Here is a 21,845-nt window from a genome sequence, read left to right as displayed (position 1 = left end):
CCGTCTCTTCCAACGTACGGGAAAAAACGCATCCTGAAACTTGCCAGCAACATTGGGTGATGTTTTGCTTATTCTACCATAGTTTCCACCATTGAAGTTTTTTTTAATGTTCCTATATGAGGACGGTAGACACGATGTATCATGTAATGTTGTCTGATCACAGAGCCGATCTAAACAACTGTTGTCTGAGAAAATGTGCAGAGCCTTGTGAAAGATTAGATCGAGGATATTAGAACATGAAACAGTGCACCATGCGGGTTTCACATTTAGTTCACATAATGAAACGTACAAGCATGCCTGAACAAATGCGTTAGACTTCTTGATGCGCGCTTTCGAAAGATTGTCTCCCAAATGAATCTTCCAAACATGAAAGTCGCCAACTGTCAATAAAACGAAACTCCGAAATAGTTGCAGCGTGCGGAGAAAAGGCAACAACATTTAACATCGAAGCCGCTATTCATTTCTCATGGCCCTTAAGTGGACGCGCTACATGTACTTGGGTTGACGATCATAATAATATTGCTGGTAATATTGCCTCAATCCAGTCGTTTAGAAGAAGAGAACCTTGAGTTCGTAGTTTTGAATTTTTTTCTGTTCAGAGGACAAGTAGATGTTTGACTGCATCAATACAGTCGTGAATTACATCAAAAACGACACAAATCCCACCAAAAATGGAGATCTTATAAACCAGAAAATACTAACAATGTTATTCAGCTGTAGCCTTCACCGTCCTATGTCTGAAGTAAAATGCGTGTGCCGCCACCAATTAGCTGTTGATCTCAGAGGCCACACTACATTACCATTGACTTTCTAAGTTTCGCAACCTTTTCGGTTAGGAATTCACAAGTTTAAACCAGCTGGTTTTGAAATGTTCTACGTCGAATATTCTGCCGGAGGGAAGTACTAGCGCACGCGTTTTTTTTCCCTTTCTTCTCCCTCGTCGTTCGTTTGAGTTGTTTTGTTTTGTTCTTTCAATATGCAATACCAACTCAACCTTAATTCTGTGCTACTCAATTTTAGTTCACTATGTTTCTTACGTAGAGCAGATTGCTAGAGTGACGCCATGCAATCTATAACCTGATCATCTCCCAAATCATGGGATCTGCGGCGATCGATATTTTTTGACGGTCTCACCATATGTCATTCTTAAGACGAGTTGCTCACAAGAAAATACAGACACAGGAAGAAAACAGGAAGACGGAAAGAGAGTAATTCTTCTAAATCATAAGTCATGTTTTGCATACAGTCAGCTGAGCAATAGCAGTGTGCATCGTGCTGGGAAAGCTCGATGTTTCGCATTCGTTTAGCTCTATAATGCATTCATTGCATACAATTTCCTGACCTTTTTTAAACATGATGTTTTATTCTAAAATCTTCATCGCATAATTGCACAGTATTGTCGCACATGAGCTTTGCATCTCTTCCTTTCTCTTCACAAGAAAGTAAGTTTCCTGAATATAACTTGCCCACAAGAACCGCGTGGATAGATAGCTTTCCGCGTAGTTATCATGCATAAGAAATTTGCTAAAACTCGGCGTTACATTCGATATCAAATCAAAGAGCGTTGATGGCAGAGGAGATGAGATGCACAGGGAATGCAGATTTGCATAGCTTATTAGTCTCGCAGTTGACAACTATAAAGTTGCTCGATTTTCTACTAGTCGTCCGGAATTTATTTGCATTATATACAATAACATTCCCTTTTCACCAAACGCGGTATATGCTAAAGCCAATGGAGGATAGAAATTTCCATTCCTCGTATAACGTCCGCAACAAATGGAGCACGTGGACATATCTTTATTTGGAATCAAGTTCCTTCTCTCTCTCTCTGGTTTTTTTCGTGTGCTGTTCTGCTTGAGATAGTTATAATTGATTATTGCGATGCGGGCTTGCCTAACGCATGGATGTGACATAAAAATTACTTCAGTCTATCGGTCGGGGATTCAGCCTTACAATCAATTTTCTCGATTTAAAATTGCAACATTCAATACGATGAACAACGCTGTCCTTGTTCGTCTGCTCTTGGTGCTCTCTGGTTCTCTGGTGGAGTCAGTACTGCCTCAGCGGCCACCGTCTCTTACACCTATTTTCCAATGGAATAAAGCATCACACAGCTTCTCTTAAGGCTTTAATCTTGCAAAGTTATAAATAACCAGTGGATGCAAATACCTCCCAAAATTGATAATACAATTCACACTTTCAATGTTACGACTACCTTCATAAGCAGCATCTGATTAACTGCGCGTCATATTATTTACTGCCATCCTTATAATATCATATCCATTCTTGATTAGTGCATGAATAGCGCAGAAAGCTTCGCCCGAGGTAGTTGATGCTGCGAAAAGAGTCAGGGTTCAAAAATGGTTATATTCGCGGCACATCATTGAATGTAGAGTGTATATACACCGATGCACATTAAGAAATGACCACCGCACCCTATCTATCTGCGAATGGCACCTAGAACACACGGGTATATCTTGTATGCTGTTTACACAGGCAGTCACTTTAGCAACCGTGCTCGTCTTCGCCATCCCGTTACATTACTCATGACAACATATACGGTATCCTCGCGCTAAACGGATTAAACGGCGGCATGTGTATAAGACGACTGACGTATAATATGTCAGTGGTGGAGGGTGTCAACGAGGACAGCGTTGGAAGGGGAGAAATTTCATAACGAGCGCCGGTCACTCATTGATATAGGTCAGCACAAGGAAAATGCCGCTTAGTGCAGGATCAGACAGAAACCCAACTGCGAGGGAAATTTATTCTGCATTTGAAGAAACAAGCACTTACCAAGGTAACGGAAGAAAATGCATAAACGTTGTGGTTTCTGCACCGCTATGGTCGTCTTCTTCGCAATGACACAAAAACAGATAATACGCTGCCTATTTTGGAAATAGCAGGCGGCGCTTGTTGCTCGCGAAGGGCAGCAAAGTATGTTGCCAGCGAAAGTGCGCTGCCGACCCCTGTATTACCCCTGAAAAAGAGACAACTATCAAAACGGTGTTCCTTAGAAAAACGTGAAAGGTGGCGCCAGGAATGGCTATGTACACATTTTGCAGAAACCAGCGAAATGACGCTTTTGAAAGCTCTCGCAACGGTTATCAATCATCTGCCACGAGCGCCAAGGCTTACAAATATGGCGCTGCAAGAAATGTTGAGAATACGTATTGGTATATACACCATTTAGGAATTTTCAATGTTATAAAACAAGCATCTGGCTTTTATCTGCTACGAAAGAAGGGTGCTGCCTTCACTCTTTTGTGATAAACAGTCAGCTTATGTTCCAGTAATTCCTGCCGAGTGTTCCCAACACAATTATTAATGCGGAAGCATTAAATAGCTCATCGGCAACGAAACCCGACGTGGTCTTTGACCAGCAGCAGTGGTCCAAGACATCTTAGACGACGTCACTATGGTGTTAAAGGGAAATAAAATTTTTTCCGAAGCTGCGGAATATTAGGACAACCTGCAAACACAAGTACAGGTCGTGACAGGAGCCCAAGAGATCGCGCTAGGCTTCACAGATGGCCACCGAGCCAGAACAACTAATCCGCTTGTTACTCAAGCCAACAATGAAAGGTTTGCAATCCTATCCGCAAGCGCGAAGAACTCAACTCAGGGTTTTCAGACTACGAGGCGTGCGCGGAACCGATCGGCAAGAAAATCGCGTGCCTTTTTGGCAAACAACGGTGAATCAAGAATATAGCTTTCCTTTTGACTGTATTATAATGCGTAGGTGTGCTGTTCAAAAGAAAGAGAAATTTTTAAAAACAAATACAAAGTAAAAAGGAATTGAAATGAAAAAAATCAGTGATTCCGCATTCAAACCACGTGATACTCAAAGTGCGTTCCGCAATTTTTTTATACATGGCTCATATACTATTTCTGTGCATGCGTTTCTGCGCAGCTCATTTCTTTCCTTTCAGTGGCACTTATGACAAAATCCGGTCTTTGTTTTATTTCAGTGCTCAGATCGGGAGGCGACTACGTCTATGCCCTGATCCGTGCGGCGCAATGGTAAGGGGAAAATTATGATCTCAATTTGGAATCAGTTCCATATGCCAATTCGTGTTAATTTGTTTTTGATGCAATTGATTGTTATTGTCTTTGTGATGCGGTGATACTAGCGATAAGTTAAGCGGGAGATCAACTGCCTTTGAATAAGGCAAGCTTGAACGGTAAACATGATGGATTGGTTAATATAGAGGCTGACATTTTTTATTCTTAGGGCTTGAGAAAAAAAAAAACCTGACACTGATGCTGTGCCGGAACTGGCCTCAGACTAAGCGCCTACTTTCTGTAAGCGGATAAAAAAAGATAAGGAATTGATTATTGAATATATTGTCACATTAGTGTCCAGCAGCCGAGTAACGTTGGCGTTAAGCAGCCAAGAGTCAGCAGCGAACCAGGCGTGGAAGAGTGCTTCCACAACACTTCCTTATTTTCTTGATAGGCGCGTTCGTCTGCACGAGCACTGGCATCATTAGTCCCCCTCCTCCGAAAGCGTCGACCCGATGGCGAAACGAAGGCTGGGGCATAGTTCGGGCGTCCTTACGTCGAGATTGTTGAGTCTCATGAGGCACAACTTAATAACTGAGTGCTCCAAGACATCGCAAAATTCGGTAATGACTTAAATAGCTGCGCACAAGCTTTTCAATCAGTCCGCGTCGTCGTATAGGAAAGGAAAGCCATATGATGTCACGTGGGGTGTATTCAACATGCCTCCTCCGTAGGTTGTATCGTTGCGCATCCTGTTCCTGTTGGCCCTGAATTCGAAGCCGTGCTTGTTGGCAGACAGTTTCGGCGCGTTGTAAGAAGGATGCAACGTCGTCATTTGGATAATGGTCTGCGTGAGGCAGCATGGCGTCAAGTGTTGTCGTCACCTGACATCCATAAACTTGGCGAAACGGTGTCATGCTGGTTGTTTTCTGTCCGACTGTATTGTACGGGAGCGCAAAGCAGGATAGGACGTCGTCCAAGATTTTATGTTCAACGTCCACGTACATTGAAACCATTTCTGCAAGCTGCCTTGTTTAGACGTTCTCTCAGTTCGTTATTCTTATGATATCGATGCATTTGGCAAAGGTTGCAGTGCGTCGAAGGAGTCTGGCATCGAGGAAAGGCGTCGTGATCACGGAGGGGTACGTCAGGACATCGGCTTGTTAAGAGGCACTTTGGCTGATGAGTCTTCGGTACGGCTACGAAATTCGGCTTTGTGTGTGAACTGCCTTGCGGCGATAGAAGATCTTGCACATCTTGTAGTTCAGCAGCCGCACCTCCAGAGGCTGCTGAATCTAGTTTTCCCTACGGGGACTCCAAGGCTGGTCTCATCCTGGGGAACTGTAATTACGCGGAGATGGTGATCGAGAGATGGGGCGCTGTACTGAGTCCGCTTGCGAGCTATAATCCGCAACCTCCTGCGATCGTTCTCCACAACGTCGGACGGGGACATCCGACGAGAAATCCTCGAGGGCCCATCTCCTTGTATGGGCATCGGCGCCAAGCATGTCCGGCCTCACCGCAGTGGTAGAACAGCAGCTGATGGGCGCTCTCCACATATTCGTTCTGCGTCGTCCTAGGCGCTGTGGAGAATTCAGCTGGAGAGTCTGACTTCGTGTTGTGGCGTGGGCAGGTGTGTTTTAGCGTGGGTTCGGCTGGAACGGAATGAAACGACGTGTCACGGCAGCGCAACTGCGATTAGGGTAAATCTCAGCTGTAATGCTAGGCTAAACTTTGTATGGGTAAGTCTCAGTTGTAAGCGCTCGTGCAGACGAACGCGCCTATCAATAAAAGTGTTGTAGAAGCGCTAGTCCACGTCTAGCCGCTGCTGGCTGTTGGCCGCTTAACGCCAACGTGCCTCTCGGCCGCTCAACACCAACGTGACATCTTTGAACAGGTGCTGGCACATCGTTAATGCACCGTACGCCCCCTTCAAGCCCCGGACAAATACCTAAGGAAGACACGCCAGTCCAGCAGCGCAATCGCCGATTGCAACGCCCACCTCCCGAATTTGGACAGCTCCCTGATTCTAATCCACCACAAAAGGCCAGTGCTATCACAATGAATCTTCGAGCTGCAGTCCCGCTGGTCCTGCTCCACCACAAGCGAAAGCCGCCTCATTTCCACAGACGGCCCCACGAGGACGCCGAATACTGGCTAAACCAGTCGACCGGGTGGCCATCAACAATGGCGGGGGCACTGAATGCAAGATGCGTCATTTAATTTCGTACTGGAAGAATACGCGAGGACCTGGTTTATAACCAATGAATCTGGTCTTCGAGCGCGGGATACGTTCAAAACCGACTTCCTCCAAGTCTTCAAGGACAGCACGTGACGCAAGAAGGCAGACCTGCTTTTGCAGGCCCGACGTCAACTCCCCGACGAAAGTGTGATGGTCTATGCCGAAGAAACGAAGAGACTCTTCATGTCGGAGGAGAGGAGGGTGAGCTTCCTGATGAAAGGAGTTAAGGACCAGCTGTTCGCCGGCCTGGTTCGAAGAACTACAGTGACTTTAACTGACTTCGTAAAGGAGGCGAGTTCCATCGAAAAGTCTCTTGAGATGAGGGCCCGACAGTACGACCGCAATGCAGCATCGACGCTCACGTCAACTGTGGAGTGTGCCACGATGAATTTGTCAAAATGTCTACGTGAGATCACTCGATCCATCTTGCGAGAATATTTGTAGAAGCTCTTTCCGGCTAAGGTACAGCTTCAGGTTGCCGCATATGCTGATGTTGTTCGCGAGGAGGCGAAGAAGGCGATAAGTATGAGCACTGGCGTCAATATAACGGTAACTTGCGCATTGTCAAATTCTGTGAATTGGTTGAATCTCGAACTCATATAGGTTTGTGTTGTGTTGTGTTGGGTTTAATGGCACATAAGCAGCTAAGGCTATCATGCGCCAGGCTCAAGGTATATGAACACTTTTCTGTAGGTGGGAGGAAACATGGTTGTGTAGAGGACTTAAATTGCTATTTCGTTCTGGTAGTAATAAGAGGAAGAAGAAATTTTATAAATGGCTAAAAATAAATGCTTTCAAGAAGGTCAGATAACCTCAGTAGCCATCCTTGGCTGGGCAAGGATCCTGAGGCTCCCAACCATTCAAATAACCACCTCAGCCCTCTTCTCATGGAATGAGAAAATGGCTGAAATGCATCATATTTTACAGCAAAGCTGTGGATCAAAGTTTACAGTCTCTGAAGAACATCTGCCTCTTTTAAAAAGCTAAAAACGGAAGATATGTTAACAATGGCATTTTCGCCTAAAAGCAGCGCTGGGTGTAAAGGAATGTATTCATTATAAAACTTCGTAAAGTGCTTATTTCTTAGTTTTTCGAGTTTTGTACACGAGAATAAAATATGGTTTATTGTTAGTTCGTCTCCACATCTTTCACAACGAGGTTTATCTTGTTTCGTTAGTAAGAAATTATGTGTAATGTGTGTATGTCCAATGCGGAGACGACATAAAATTACTTCAATAAATCGTTCCTGGTGCCTACAGGACTTCCATTCACCCAGGACAGGTTTTAAAAAGTGCAGCTTGTTGTTAATCTCGTTGTCCCAAGAGGCCTGCCATTTTTCTCTCAATTTATTCTGGACTGACTTGATGCAGTCCAAATGCGGTATGTTTACTGGTTTTATTTTTGCGTTAAGGGCAAGTGCGGCGCTTGCATCAGCCCTCTCATTTTCGCTGATGCCCACGTGACTGGGAACCCAGCAAAACTTTATTGTATGTCCTTGTGAATAAGCTCGTATTACAGTATGTATTATGTTTCCTATTAAGGGTTCAGTTGCATTTCTGGGGTTTATTGCTGTAATTACGCTGAGAGAGTCACTGTAGATAACACTGTTCTGTATGTTTTTCTTCAATATTTGTTCTACAGCTAGAGCAATGGCGTAGCATTCTGCTGTAAAGATTGAAGCGCAGTGAGGCAGCCTGACTACTTTTTTCCCATTTCCCTTGCACTATCGCGCTCCCTACATAGAGTGCTGTCTTAGATCCATCTGTGTAGAAATCTGTGCAATTCTTGTATTTTTCACTTACTCCAAGAAACTCTTGCTGTATATATTCCAGTGGGGTATGTCTTTTTTGAATGTGTGTCAGTGCGAAATCGCATACACCAGGAAACAAGTACCAAGGTGGCAACCTATCGGGTCTCTGGGCAACATCAGGAAGTGCATCAAGTATGTTTATTTCTTGGCATATTTCTTCAAAGCGGAGGAGCAATGGTTTTACAGCTTGAGGTTTGTTGGAGAACAGTGTTCTGGATGGGCATTTTGTAACTATGGTGTAACAAAGATGTTTCGGTAGCGACCTTATTTTCAGTACGTATGCACAGGTAAGCATTGTTCTCCTGTTGGTGAGGGTCGGTTCATTTGCTTCTACGTGGAGGCTATTTATGGGTGATGTTCTGTAAGCACCAGTTGAAAGGCGTAACCCGAGGTTTTGTACTGGATCTAGCTTTTTAAGGTATGATGGCCTCGCAGACCCATACACTATGGATCCATAGTCTAACGAAGAGCGTACTAGAGAGCGATAGATGTGCAATAGGCACCTCCTATCGGATCCCCAACGCTTCCGTGAGAGTACTTTAAGTATATTCAGGGATTGGGTGGCTTTCTTTTTTAGGGTGTTTATATGTGGTAGAAACGTTAGCTTTATGTCAAAAGTTAAGCCTAAAAATTTGTGTTCTTGTTTTACTGGAAGCGTGGTGTCGTTCAAGTGGAAGGTGGGATCAATCTGCAGTCCTCTCTGCAGCGAGAAAAGAACCGCAACAGTTTTCTGTGGAGAAAACCTAAATCCATTTCTGTCTGCCCAAAGTGCTAATTTGTTTATTGTGAGTTGTAGTTGTCTCTCACAAGTTGCCAGGCTAGAGGATGTGCACGCAATTTGAAGGTCATCAACGTAGACCGAGTACATAATGGACTGTGGAATTATACTGGTTAAAGAATTCATTTTTACTATGAACAATGTAGTACTTAAAATGCATCCCTGAGGAACGCCGTTTTCCTGAGTAAAATTATTTGAGAGGGTTGCGCCGAGACGAACTTGGAAAGAACGGTTGGATAAAAAGTCGCTCAAATATTTCAGCATCCTCCCGCGCATACCAAGCTCTTCCAGGTCGCGAAGAATCCCGAACCTCCAGGTCGTGTCATATGCCTTCTCCATATCGAAAAAAACTGAAAGGCAGTGTTGTCTGTGTATAAAGGCCTCTCGGATTGTGTTTTCCAGGCGGATTAAATGGTCGACTGTGGAACATGTTTTTTTTTAAACCACATTGGTGGACATCAAGAAGCTCTCGGGATTCTAGAATAAACATTATTCTAATATTTATAACACTCTCAAAAGATTTGGCAAGACAGCTTGTAAGGGTTATAGGCCTGTAACTGTTAGGGGAGGTTGGTGGCTTTCCTGGTTTTAGAAATTGAACAATAATGGCTTTTTTCCAAGCAGCTGGTATTTTCCCTACTACCCATATTTTGTTAAAAAAATTTAACAGAACTTCTACAGATTGCTCAGATAGATGGGACAGCATTTCATAATGAATTTCGTCGGGGCCTGGTGCAGTTTGTTTACCTATAGACAGTACTCTCTGTATTTCTTGAAGTGTAATCAAATTATTGTAAGGCTCGTTTGTGCTGCCTGCCGTAGGGAGTCTTTGTTTTTCGGTTATGTTTTTGTATTTTAAGAATGACTGTGTATAGTGGGAAGAACTAGAAACTATAACAAAATGTTGCCCCAAAATGTCTGCTTGTTCTTTAATACTTGTTTGAATTCCAGGATCCGTCAGCAGAGGAAGGGTGAATAGGGAATAGCTGCCATTTACTTTCCTGACCTGCTCCCACAGTTTTTTTGATGTTACCGAGCTGTTTATGAACGACACATAATTTTGCCAAGACATTTTTTCCGCGTTCCGCCGTATATATCGGGCTTTAGCTTTTGCCTTTTTGAAAGTTATTAGATTTTCGTGAGTAGGATACCTACGAAATACACCCCAGGCCATATGTTGTTGTTTTTTGGCTTCCCAACATTCTCGCGTCCACCATACAGGGGAATAGCTAGCCGTGCAGCATCGATGATACGCTTTGTAAGAATTTCATTGATTTCATCTATGCTAAGTGTTTCTGAGTAAATGTCCTCTAATCTGGCCTTTTCTCTAAACAACGCCCAATCAGCTAGATGTAGCTTCCATCGCCGTGGTTTGGTTGGGATGACTGCAGGTGAGGATGATAGGCTTATAAAAACTGGTAGGTGATCACTCCCAAACGGGTTGTCTAAAACGTCCCACTTAAAATCACTAAAAACAGAAGGGGAACAAAAAGACAGGTCTAAACTGCTCATTTTCCCAGACGTTGGGGAACAGTAAGTGGCCTTTTTCGTATTTAAAAGACATACATTATTCGTCAGGATAAAATCTTCGATTATTTGACATCTAGCGTCACAGCGTTCGCTTCCCCACAGGGAGGAGTGAGCATTAAAATCCCCAAGTAACAGATATGGCTCCGGAAGTTCTCTGATCAGTTGCTGTAGATCATGGAGTGTTAACGTGAAATGTGGAGGAATGTATACGGAACAGATTGTTAGTGTTTTGTAGCGTACGACACTGACTGCAACCGCCTCAAGTTTTGTTTTGAGTTTAATTTCTTGAGCAGGGACACCGCTTTGAACGACTATCGCGACGCCTCCCGATTGCCGATTTGCCTGCTCTCGATCGCGTCTAAAAGTTTTATAATGTTTCAGGATATGTACATGTTGTGGACCAAGATTGGTCTCCTGAAGACATAAAGCTGTGGGTAACATTGACCCTAAGATATGTGTTATGTCGCTGTAATTCCGCATAAGTCCTCTACAATTCCAATGGATTACAAAAGCCATGTTTATGTTTTTGAGAGGAAATGAAAGGGGATTTACTTTAGTAGTGGGCCCGTTATTAGGGGCCTGTCTTTTTTCCACTCAAATTCAAATTCAAATTCAAATTCACTTTATTTCTGGTAGAAAGCAAGTATACATCATGAGCAAGAGAGTTTAAAAGAGGATTATTCTACCAAGGAAGACGAGGCAAAAGGCGTTTCATCTACGCCTGACAAGGCCTCGCCTCCTGGCGAGATACATTGCACTCTCTATGCTACAAAAGCCGTTGTAAAAAATATATTGTACCATTCATTACGTGTAGAAAACAGAAGCATTGTGAACAAGCATTATATGAAATTAAAACCGTAAGTACTACAGAAAACAAGAGAAATTTTCTTCACAAAACAAAAAAAAAGCTTACATCACAACCTGTTAGTTATTATTGTGTCAGAAGGTAAGAACCGCAGTTGCATAAATATTTATCTCAACAAAAGATTAGCTCCTAACCAGAAAATTATTACAGAGTCAAAAGCCTGAAGAAGCAACATTTGTATCGACATATTTCAAGAATCTAACAAGGAACACAGCAATACAAACGAAACACAAACCTAAATGAGATAACGAGGAGACAGGTCATTTTTTTTTCTACCAGGAGTACTTTTTTTATCCGTGCTTTATAAGTATACGGTGACGACTGTACATTCACTGCGATGTCAATAAGCTCTGGAAACAAATTTAAAAGGACAGGAATCTGGTAGTCTAACGATTGTGTAAGAGAGCTGTTCCGCCTCTGTAGTGGAGGCGGAGTGGCAGTTATATCCATCGCCTCGCGCGAGGCGCTGGAGGACCGCGGGGAAGCCGCGGGTTTGTGGGTTTCAGTCCTCCCCCGGTAGGGGGAAGTCCTGCGGGATGCCGACGCATGGACCGGCGCTCCCTGCTTTGACACTGGCAGGGCAGCTTTCGCTGACCCCGCCTGGGGCGTGAATGGTCCTGCCATTGGCTCGATGGAAGTGGCCTCGGCAGGCACCCGGGTGCTGTGTGGTGCACCGCCCCTGCGCACCACATCAGCAAAGCTGGATTTTGCTGTGAAGGAGAACTGGTTGGTAACGGCAAATCACCTTCTTGCTTCTCTAAATGAAATGTTTTCCTTGGTTTTTATCGTGATAGTCTCTTTTTCCTTCTTCCAGGACGGACAGGCCCTGGAGTATGCAGCATGTTCTCCTTCGCAGTTTGCGCACCGCAGGGCTGCGTCACATTCCTCAAAAACGTGATCCTTGGAAGCACATTTTGCGCACGTTTTGCGGCCGCGGCAGCTCTGTGAGCCGTGGCCAAACCTTTGACAGTTGAAGCATCTTCGTGGGTTTGGAATGTAGTGTCTGACATTTACTTTCAAGTATCCTACATCGATGGTTTCTGGTAATGTACTTGTATTGAATGTTAGAACCAAGTGCTTTGACTCTATTTCTTTATTGTCTTTCCGGATTTTGATTCTGTATACATCTGTGACATTTTGGTCAGACAGGCCTTCCAGCAATTCTTTCTCGGTTAGGTGTAGGAAGTCGTTTTCAGAGATGACACCACGAACTGAGTTTAGGGATCGGTGCGCTGTTATTGAAACTGGGATTTCTCCGATGGATGCAATGTTTGCGATTTTCGAGTTCTGGGTGTTGTCAAGGAGTTCTAACAATAAGTCTCCGCTGGCCATTTTAGACACCTTGTAGCCAGGGCCCAGGGTATCTGTTAGGCATTTAGATACAAGGAACGGAGAAATTATTCTTGCTTGTTTTTCATTACTTTCGCTGTGGATAACATAGAACTTGGTGAATGTCAATGTCGGTTTCTTTTTTGAAAAAAAGTCTGCTGCTTCGTTCCGCCCTCTCTTGAGAGAGCGATCGGGTTTTGAAAGTGGGGGAGCCATAAAAAATGAAGTTTTTCAGTCATGGTGCCAGCCACCCACCATGGAGTCCAACAAGGGGGCGGGACAGGAACTTGAACGCAAGTCCTGCCCACGCCAGCTGTACACCTCAACTATAACCAAATCCGACACAACTCAGGGTGGTTGGCCACACAAGGTTAACCCTCGCCGCCTATGAAAAGTGAAAAAAACTAAGAAGTGAGTAGGAGACAGGAGAGTTGTGAGAAAGAGATAGGAAAGTGAAAGACAGAGTGGAGGATAGGAAAAGGCGACTGCCGATTTCCCCCGGTCGGGTCAGGCCGAAGGTGCCGTCTACGTGAAGCTGGGGCCAAAGTGGTGTGTTGCTTCCGCCGAGGGGCCTTAAAGGTCCAAACGCTCATCATCGGCTCAACCACCAGGAACCTCTTTTCCCCGGACACGGCGATGCCACGCACGGCGAGGCGCGGGTGCTCGGGTCCGTGGTGATGCACAGTTCACCATCATCCCCTTGATGTCCCTGCGGATGCTCGGGAACCCGCGGTGTCGCCACTCACCGTCGCGACGCCTGCAAGCTGCAGGCGCCCCCCTGCGGGGTCATATAGGTTTCTACTTTACTATTTCAAAAAGTACCAACTTGTACCTCAATATAAAAAAGGCCGCCACCGTCTGGAAGATGTTGAAGTAACGAGCGTTACCTTTATTGGTCATGCGTAAAACGAGTCTTCCCGCAACCAGCGGGGCAAGTGAAGAAAACCCTGAGCTGTTAGGAAAAGTAACATACATTTTCCACCTAGCGGTGAAATCGACGCCTAGCGCCATCTATCAGAGAAATTACAATGCACGTCTGACCGTTGCCAAGTTAAACCCCTTTGATATACGTCCCAAACGAAATTTGCTTCATTTGGGGGGGGGGGGGGGGGAGTGGTCATGCTGGGCCTAGAATTCGTCTTGTGGTTTGATATGGTAACGCTTCCATTATAAATGGCATATATATAATATTTAATTATTGCTTAGATGTGGTTTTATTCCCATACGACCACCCATAGGGTTTTATGTGCGTGCCAAATTCGTTACACAACTGTCCCCGGATATGTGCCCTTTGCTGTCGGAGTATATATAGCGCTGTTTTATAGTTGCTGCTCCAGATGGCGCTGTGATCTCAGGATTGTACCAGGCCCCACAAAATTTCGAAACGTGATGAGTAGTCGCTGCCACAGATGGCGTTGTGATCTCAGGGTGGTAGCAGATATTACGAAATCTCGAAACGTGATGAGTAAGAGCTAACACTCTTAAAAATTGTAGGACGCTTAAGCTTCTCCTTTAAGAATGGAACGCGACAGTGTTACAAAGTTCCCAGGGAGTACTCGAAGCATCATCTGCCGTTCCGTAGAACTGGAGGTGGCGATGGGCGTATGAAAGGTCATACGCTCTGTTTTGTAGCGTAAGCAACAGTGTCCGAGGTTGACCAGTTTCGCGTGCATCCTGGAGAGCTGTGCTGTGCATGCACGAGGAGAAGTGACGTAACAAAGGTGAATAAAAAAAGCCCTGTGTCGAAGCTAGGAATCAAACCAGGGCATTTGGCGCTTGTGGCGGAGACGCTCCACTCCGCCCCAAAGGCTCCATGTTTAACCGTGACTAAACTCGCAAAATAAATAAGCACAAGGTATCCGAATTGAGCAAGTTTAATATGGACAGAATCGAGCATGCTCTAAGGAACGGAGGTGGACTAAAAGCGGTGAAGAGGAAAGTAGGCATAGGAAAAAACCTGGTGTATGTGTTAAGAGACAATGAGGGCAATGTCATTAGCAATATGGATAAGACAGTTAAAGTAGCCAAAATAGCCGAATGGGGTGGAGCGCATATGGCAGGTTCTCTCAGATCATGAATAGCAGGTTATCGATATCTCTCAAGAGAAAAGTGTACAACAGCTGTGTCCTACCGGTACTAACTTACGGGGCAGAAACGTGGAGGCTACGATAAGGGTTCAGTTTAAGTTAAGGACCGCACAGCTAGCCATGGCAAGGAAAATGATAGGTGTAACGTTAAGAGACCGGAAGCGGGCCGAGTGGGTGAGGGAATTAACAAACATGTGTTATGACATCCTAGTCGAAATCGAGGAAGAAATGGACTTGGGCAGAGCATGTACTGCGATCGCAAGATAACCGCTGGTCCTTAAGGGTTACGGAGTGGATTCCAAGAGAAGACAAGCGTAGCAGGAGGCAGCAGAAGGTTAGGTGGGCGGATGAGATTAGAAATTTTGCAGGCATAAGGTTCGCGCAGCTGGGAAAGGACAGGGTTATTTGGAAAGACATGGGAGAGGCCTTTGCCCTGCATTGGGTGGGTGTAGGCAGGCTGATGGTGATGATTATGATGATGATGATGATGAGTTAATGCGTTCTTTTCATATATTAACTCTTCCGAACCAGATGTCTCTGCGCTTACGCTAAGTATATCCTAGCCTAGCAGGGCTAGGCCATCATCACTTTTTTTTCTCGTTTGTTACTGAGATATGCCTTGTAGGGATCCCAAACAGGGCTAGCATATTACAGGATCGGTCATACGAGGGATTTATGCGGCATCAGCTTGATGTTTGACGGTGCTGGTGAAAGTTTTCTGCGCAGAACATATGGGCTCTATTGCAAGAGTCGGTGATTTGAATGCATGGTAAAGAAAGGGCGGGAAGATAGTTCTTGATAAACAAAAATTTGACAAGGAAGAGGAAACCTCAAGGTGCTTGCCAGCGTTTCGGTAGGAGGGCTTTTTTTCGTCTCGGCAAAGAGTTCATCACTGATGGGGTTTAAATAGGGTCTTCACTCCGAAAGGCAACGCCCGGTTTTGGGGGTTTTGTGAAATTGGAAGTGTATTAGAATGGGGAGGGTTAACCTTGTCCAGTAATGATGACTGTTAAAGAGGATTACCCGATTCCCTGCAAAACTGTGAAAAGGAAAAAGGGCAGCCCAGCAGAAAAGAATCCGTGGGCGTGGAGGGATAGCGAACGCGGGTTAGAAATGGTGAGTTTTCATCTATGACAGCTAGCTCGGTATGACTGGCCACGTTGAGCTCAAAAACTCAAATAAAAGAACCAGCCAGCATGGCGCAATAAAATACGGGGGTCAAAAAAGAATTAAGGGAAAATAGATATTGGGAGCGAGCTCAGAGATACCAAGAAATGAAGGTGGGAGAGAAGGAATGCGGAAAAGTCTCACAAAGACAGTCACAATTAAAGACAGAAGGAGCAAACTCACAAACGTCACACGCAAAGCCGAAAAGATTGTTCGTAAATTCCGTTTCGAACATTCCAGTCGCACTCGCACTTTCACTCAGTCTAATGAAGTGATCGGTTATACACGCGGGCCTTCACGTCGTCCTCCATCGCCGCATCGCGTTCCAGCGAGGCCAGCGCAGGCCGCTCTGCGTCCCGGCGCAGTATCTTGGCCAGGCGTTTCTCTCTCTGCTCTGGCGCCTCAGCCTCTCGCTGGTCCTTGCGCCGTTCGTTCTTCCTGTTCTCGGCGGCCAGCTTCCAGGCCGCAACCTCGGGGTCGGACGAGTTTAGATTCTCCAGTCTCCTGCGCCGCTCGGCAGTGGCCCGAATCTCCTCCATGGCAAGCGGCTATATCCTACGGCTGCATCACCGTGCATTTATACGACGACGCCACCTTCTTGCGCACGCGCAGTAGCGCGGGCCGTGCATGGGCTTAGGTGGCGAGGCGGCGGCGCTTGTAGTGACGTCACTCGGCTCCTCGGGCATGCTCAGAACTGCACCTGTTGGAGGTACGCGCCACGGCGAATCTGTGGCCTATGTAGCTCTCGCTACAAAAGTCGTAGAAGCCGAAGCTCGCTTCAAAAATTGCTGGGAGTGGAAATAAATCCACTCTCTTATATGGTTTGCTCACGATGAATCATAAGCGCATATGTGGGGCGAAAATTCGGTTTTAGAGTCCTTTTTTTTAAGCAGGAATATACTCTGGCGCGAAAAGTAAGGAAATGAATAATTGTGGAACAAAGCGCATTCTTGCAGAGAGTGTTGCTCTCATGCTATATTGTTTAGAAGACTCGTGAGAAACTTACCCAGAATTAGGCAGTCAGTTTGGCCACATAAATCCGAAAACCGTCAGATGACAACGAAGAAAAAATGCTTTACAGTAGCTACAATATTGCGCACTAAAAAATTGGAGCGGACACTTATTCGCCGCCTCTAGAGTATGCGCGATAGCGTGATAGGTTATTTCCCACATATTCAGAAGGTCCTCCTATATTTACATTCATAGGTCCCTGGGAGTACTCATATTCCTCCTGGTCCAGTGGTGCAGCGGTAAAACTGTGCACATCTGCCCTGTTATGGCAGGTGCTCCCAGCGGTAGGCTTTTTGAGGCTCAGGTTGTTCTTTCCGAGCGACCAATCACTAATTTAACTGCCATATGCCATGGTGGGCAGCTTGATCACTATTCGCTGGACAACTTTTGATTACGCTGCAAGGGCACGTCATCAAAGTAGCCTGCCTGCCTCCTAGGTTGCTCTCTGGGGGCCTCATGCCAGGGCCATGCCCGTGATTTTGCGCTCACAATGCCGACACCAGATTTTCTGGTAAGCGGGCCCTTTATCGCTACCGGGGTAAAACATTCAAGCATCGCCGCTCGGAAGATTATTGAAGCAAGAGGCATGAACACAAGGGGACACTAACGTGAAAAGTCGTTTGAAAAAGCCGTACAGTAAAGAGCCCGTACTCTGTGTTGCACAAATCTGTACACGGCTGTGTAGTGTGTCCATAAGCTGACTAATTTAACTAAGAATCATAGAAAAACACTTCATTCCCCAATAATTGGACGCCTACATTATTGGAAGACAAGTGACAGTAGTTCAAGCTATTAACTACCGCAGATTTATGCACTGAAAAAGTAGTGGTGTTTACAAAAAGTAAGTGTTCCGCGCGGAGTCTCTCATATATCTCCGTATTCTTTCGCACTTAAGTATATTCGAAAAGCGAGGAGGTTCCCAAGCATTGCTTGGCTTCAGAAATCAGTGTCTATCATGAATACATCGCAGAGGCTGGCTTCCGAAACTGATGGTTGAAACATTCATTCCAAGAGAACGCAAGCGTAGCAGAGGAGAGAGGGCTATGTGGGATATTGAGATTAACAAGTCTGCGGTTGTAAGATAGCCACAGGTGGCAAAGGAGAGGGTTAATAGCAGATGGCTTTGCCCGACAGTGTTCATAGTAAGGCTGATGATGATGCTGATGATGCCTGCATACTTCATTTAATTCAATATATTCATTTTTTGCTCTCTCTTCATCAGTGCAGTCCCCCAGAAAATGGACCATGCCCGCCGCCATGTGATTGCTACCCAAGAGATTTTAACCAGCTTCAGAGCGTATGTTACATCCGCGGTGCTCTTGCGCCACCTGGCTTTCTCCCTCCTCCAGACACTCGCAGGGACACGAGAAGAAGACAAGGGGTGGGGAGATAAACATATTTCCTGCCAATAAACAGACGTTTACAACTCGTGGGACTTCCTTTTTCACGCCATAATTGTTCATTTTTCTCAGCGCCATATTTCTATCAACTATTTGGAAAGCTGACTATTGGATGTTGCAACGTTACTGATTTAACCTCATGGTAATTCTCAGTTCAATACTAGCAGGTATCGTGCAACTTGCACTTTAAGCTTTGTGTTTTGGAAGTTTATGTAGGGTTCTTGGAGTGACGCAAATCTGAATGTCTCCCGCCTTTATGTTGTTCCAGATGCATTAGTGCCTTGAGTAGGCGTTGCGGAATGATTTATTGGCAACATTATATTAGCCTGACGCAGTGAATAACCCTGTTGTGACTAGTATGGTTGGAGGCGGAGGGCAGAGCAAGTACGCGTTCCAAATGGCGTGGCACAAGGCGGGCATCCGGCACGACAGGCCCAGGAAGGTAGCCAGGCAAAAATGTTAGGGAAAGTGGCTGGTGTGGTGCGAAATCGTGAGATAGTGTAGGCTTAGCATGTTTCATGTATTCTTGAGAAATATGAGACGGAGAATAAACGGTTAAACAATATAGCAATCTCTGGTTATTTATTCGCTAAATTTGAGAAGGACCTTTGGATATTATGCGCCCAAAGGAAAACTAGTAAGAAAACAAAAACTGTGCTTGCAACAGGAGTAATGAAGTAAAAAATGCACATGCTTTGTTGGGTCCAATATTTCTCATGACCGCACTACAGTGCTTCACAGGCATTCACACTTGATAACTAATCCATCTATACATGGCGTTCTGTGGCGTAACTAGTGCCTCAACACGAATAATGCTGCTTTCAGACGGTAACAATGATTGAAAATGAAGTGTCTGAGATTCTTCCACAACACAAAATAGGCTTAATCCAATAGATGGTAAAAAAACATATTGCGACAAGTAAACCCTCACATAGCACAGTTTTAAAAAGATATATTGAGTACAGAAGCAGCTACCAGGGCGAAGTAGAAGAGCAGCATTTTTAATGAACAGATGAATGGAGGCTTCATAATGGCAGTAGTAAGAACCCAGCTAAAGAACAATCTCTAGAATATAATCTTATATACGTTGCCTAACGGGCGGCACAGATATGAATACTTGTTATTACTTGTGGTTTCAAACTTGCCCATAAATTGGCCTGTAATGCACCCCTGGTGGGCAGGTCTTAAAGTCAGGGAGAAATGTGAAGGCAGTGATCACTCCTTTAATGCGGTGCCATGCTTATTCATTCTTCTTCGTTTGTAGTCTTCACGTGCACTGAGTGCAAGTTGATTTGACCAATATCTAAAGGAATCATTACTTCTCACGCCATAGGTTGCGCCATGAGAGTTGGCGTTTGCTTCGTGCACATCGGCATTAGTAGATGGGAGTGCGTCGGGTCACCTTGTTCTAGGTGCACTAGGTAAATCTAGCCAAGTTACAACCATGAAGGCGTCTCCTAGTCTAGTGATACCAATTTCGTTCTGTTCATTTCGCGCGGACTGTAGTTCGCAATGTTTTTGCTCGCCAAAGATAATACTTAGCAAAACAACTGGAGGGGACATTTAAGCTCCGCCTCAACGGCGTGACGCGATAACATTAATAGGTTAATGCACATATATGCGAAATTCGCCATTCTCTTTTCGATCCATATATCCTTGGAAGTACTCATACCAGACCTGGCGCAATGGTGCAACTACTAAGGTGTGTCCCCATGCCCCGCCACGTGGCTGCATCAAACAGAGGCGCCGGGGGGTCTTCCGACACCGCGTTTTATCTCCCCAAGCAACCTCTTGCCCCCTATCAGTATATTAACTGCTTCCCGCCACGGTGACAGTTCGCTACATGCCCAATAGACATGTTGCCATGGTGGTAAGCATATGATAGGGTCGCAAAGTTATGTCACCTGGCGGCTCTTTGGCCACCAGCTTCTGCGGAAGTTTTTCGATCACGTCGCTGCTGACGACGAAGACGACACCGGGCTATGCGCTGCGCGGGAAACTTTAAGCCTGCGCGTTAAAAATGATAACACTCTTGAAATCTTGCCTCCAGGAATGAATATCATTTCACAATTTGCAGATCGCCATAAACAAACCGCTGGCAAAAATATTTGCGGCATGCACTGCCCGTGTAAGTATTCACGACGTGCTATTTGTTATTGAGTTCATTGTTCTTCCGCGCTGTCCTCACGTCATTTTGGTTGCGATTTTCTTTCGGCACCCGCCGGGGTGGCTCAGTGGTTAGGGCGCTAGTCTTGTGATCCAAAGTACTCGCGTTTGAACCCGACCGGCGGTGGCCGCGTTTTGATTGAGGCGGAGCGGAAAAGGCGCCCAGTGTGTTTTGCGATGCACGTTAAAGATCCCCAGGTGGTAAAATTATTCCAGAGCTCTCCACTACGGCATCCTTTTTCCTTCTTCTCTCAGTCTCTCCTTTATTCCTTCCCTTACGGCGGGGTTCAGGCTTCTGCCGAGGTGTGAGACACTGCGCCAAATCTTTTTCCTAAAAACCAATTTTCAAATTTCATTCCTTTCTACCGAGGAGGCAGTGATAGACTGTGCCCGTGCTGCCACCGCCGTCTTCGTTTTGCGACCCATCGTCGTGCGACGTCCCTCAGTGCTCTGCCAAACTTACTGACGCTGCCGACACCGAATTTGTACCTGTCTCATTCGCTCTCGTGCTTGTGTCTTCTTCGTCTACCCCTGATGGAACTTTTGTCTTCAATCCGATGGAGCCGGGAGTGCATCGCAAAAGTTTACTGCTTCCGTTCACAGTTCTGTTAACACTCACTGCTTTTACAGCAGTTTACGTATCCAACCCGCTTTCTTGCTCGTCTTAATTACTCAGTGGTGAATACCTCACCCGCACTGAAGCATTAGACTCCGCATCTAGTTATGCAGTTACCTAAGGCACACAGCTGCATCACGTCGACACCATCTGCCCTAGTTCTCGTCCGCCAACCCCTGACTACTGTACCCTGTTTTCGACCGCCATCGACACCAAAGTTCCACCTGCCCAACGGGATGAGGCCGTCACCCTTCACCTTTTCTTGAGCCGTTTTACTTCCCGCCGACGGCTTCGGGCCGCACGTTCGCCGTCGTCTACCACATTCATGCAGGTACGCCTCATTACGCCGTCGCCCATTTCACGTACCATCCGCTGCGCGCCAAGTGATCGACATTCATGTCAACGACAGGCTTGAGTGTACTGCCATACAGACTTCGCACAGCCCGTGCGCCTCCCTTGTGGTCCGCGTCAAGACGAAAGACTGCTCCATCCGGTGTTGCGTCGACCACCGACGGCTGATCAAAACTACTCGCAAAGATGTCCACCCGCTTCCCCGTATCGATAACGCTTTTGACGGGCTACAGCGAGCCAAGTTCCCGTTATTCGGAATTTCGATCCGCCTACTGGCAGGTCCCGATGGAGGAACCTCACCACGCGAAAATCGCCTTTTTCACCCCAGGTGGCTGAAATGACTTCAACGTGATGCCGTTTGGGTTATATACAACGCACCTGACACATTCGAGCGACTGATGGACGCGATTTTGAACGGACTCAAGTGGCACACCTACCTTTGTTACCTTGATTATATTGTCTTGTTCTCCGCAGATTTTCCTGCCCAT

At 45.7% G+C, this 21,845-nt stretch overlaps 1 protein-coding gene across 1 annotated transcript in view; it reads left to right on the top strand.

Moving 5' to 3' along the window:
- Positions 1 to 18,236, top strand: part of LOC144129638 (uncharacterized) — a 116,511-nt gene extending 98,275 nt beyond the window's left edge. The window contains exons 3-4 of the mRNA XM_077663755.1: positions 3,972 to 4,023; positions 18,047 to 18,236. Of these exons, the coding sequence (XP_077519881.1) occupies positions 3,972 to 4,023; positions 18,047 to 18,236 (242 nt within the window). The remainder of the gene's footprint in view (positions 1 to 3,971; positions 4,024 to 18,046) is intronic.
- The last annotated feature ends 3,609 nt before the right edge of the window (positions 18,237 to 21,845 follow it).

This window comes from Amblyomma americanum, chromosome 4 (assembly GCF_052857255.1).
Source record: "Amblyomma americanum isolate KBUSLIRL-KWMA chromosome 4, ASM5285725v1, whole genome shotgun sequence".
Taxonomy (NCBI): Eukaryota; Metazoa; Arthropoda; class Arachnida; order Ixodida; family Ixodidae; genus Amblyomma; species Amblyomma americanum.
Note: the sequence above shows the minus strand (reverse complement) of the source record. Positions and strands in the feature narration are given on the sequence as shown.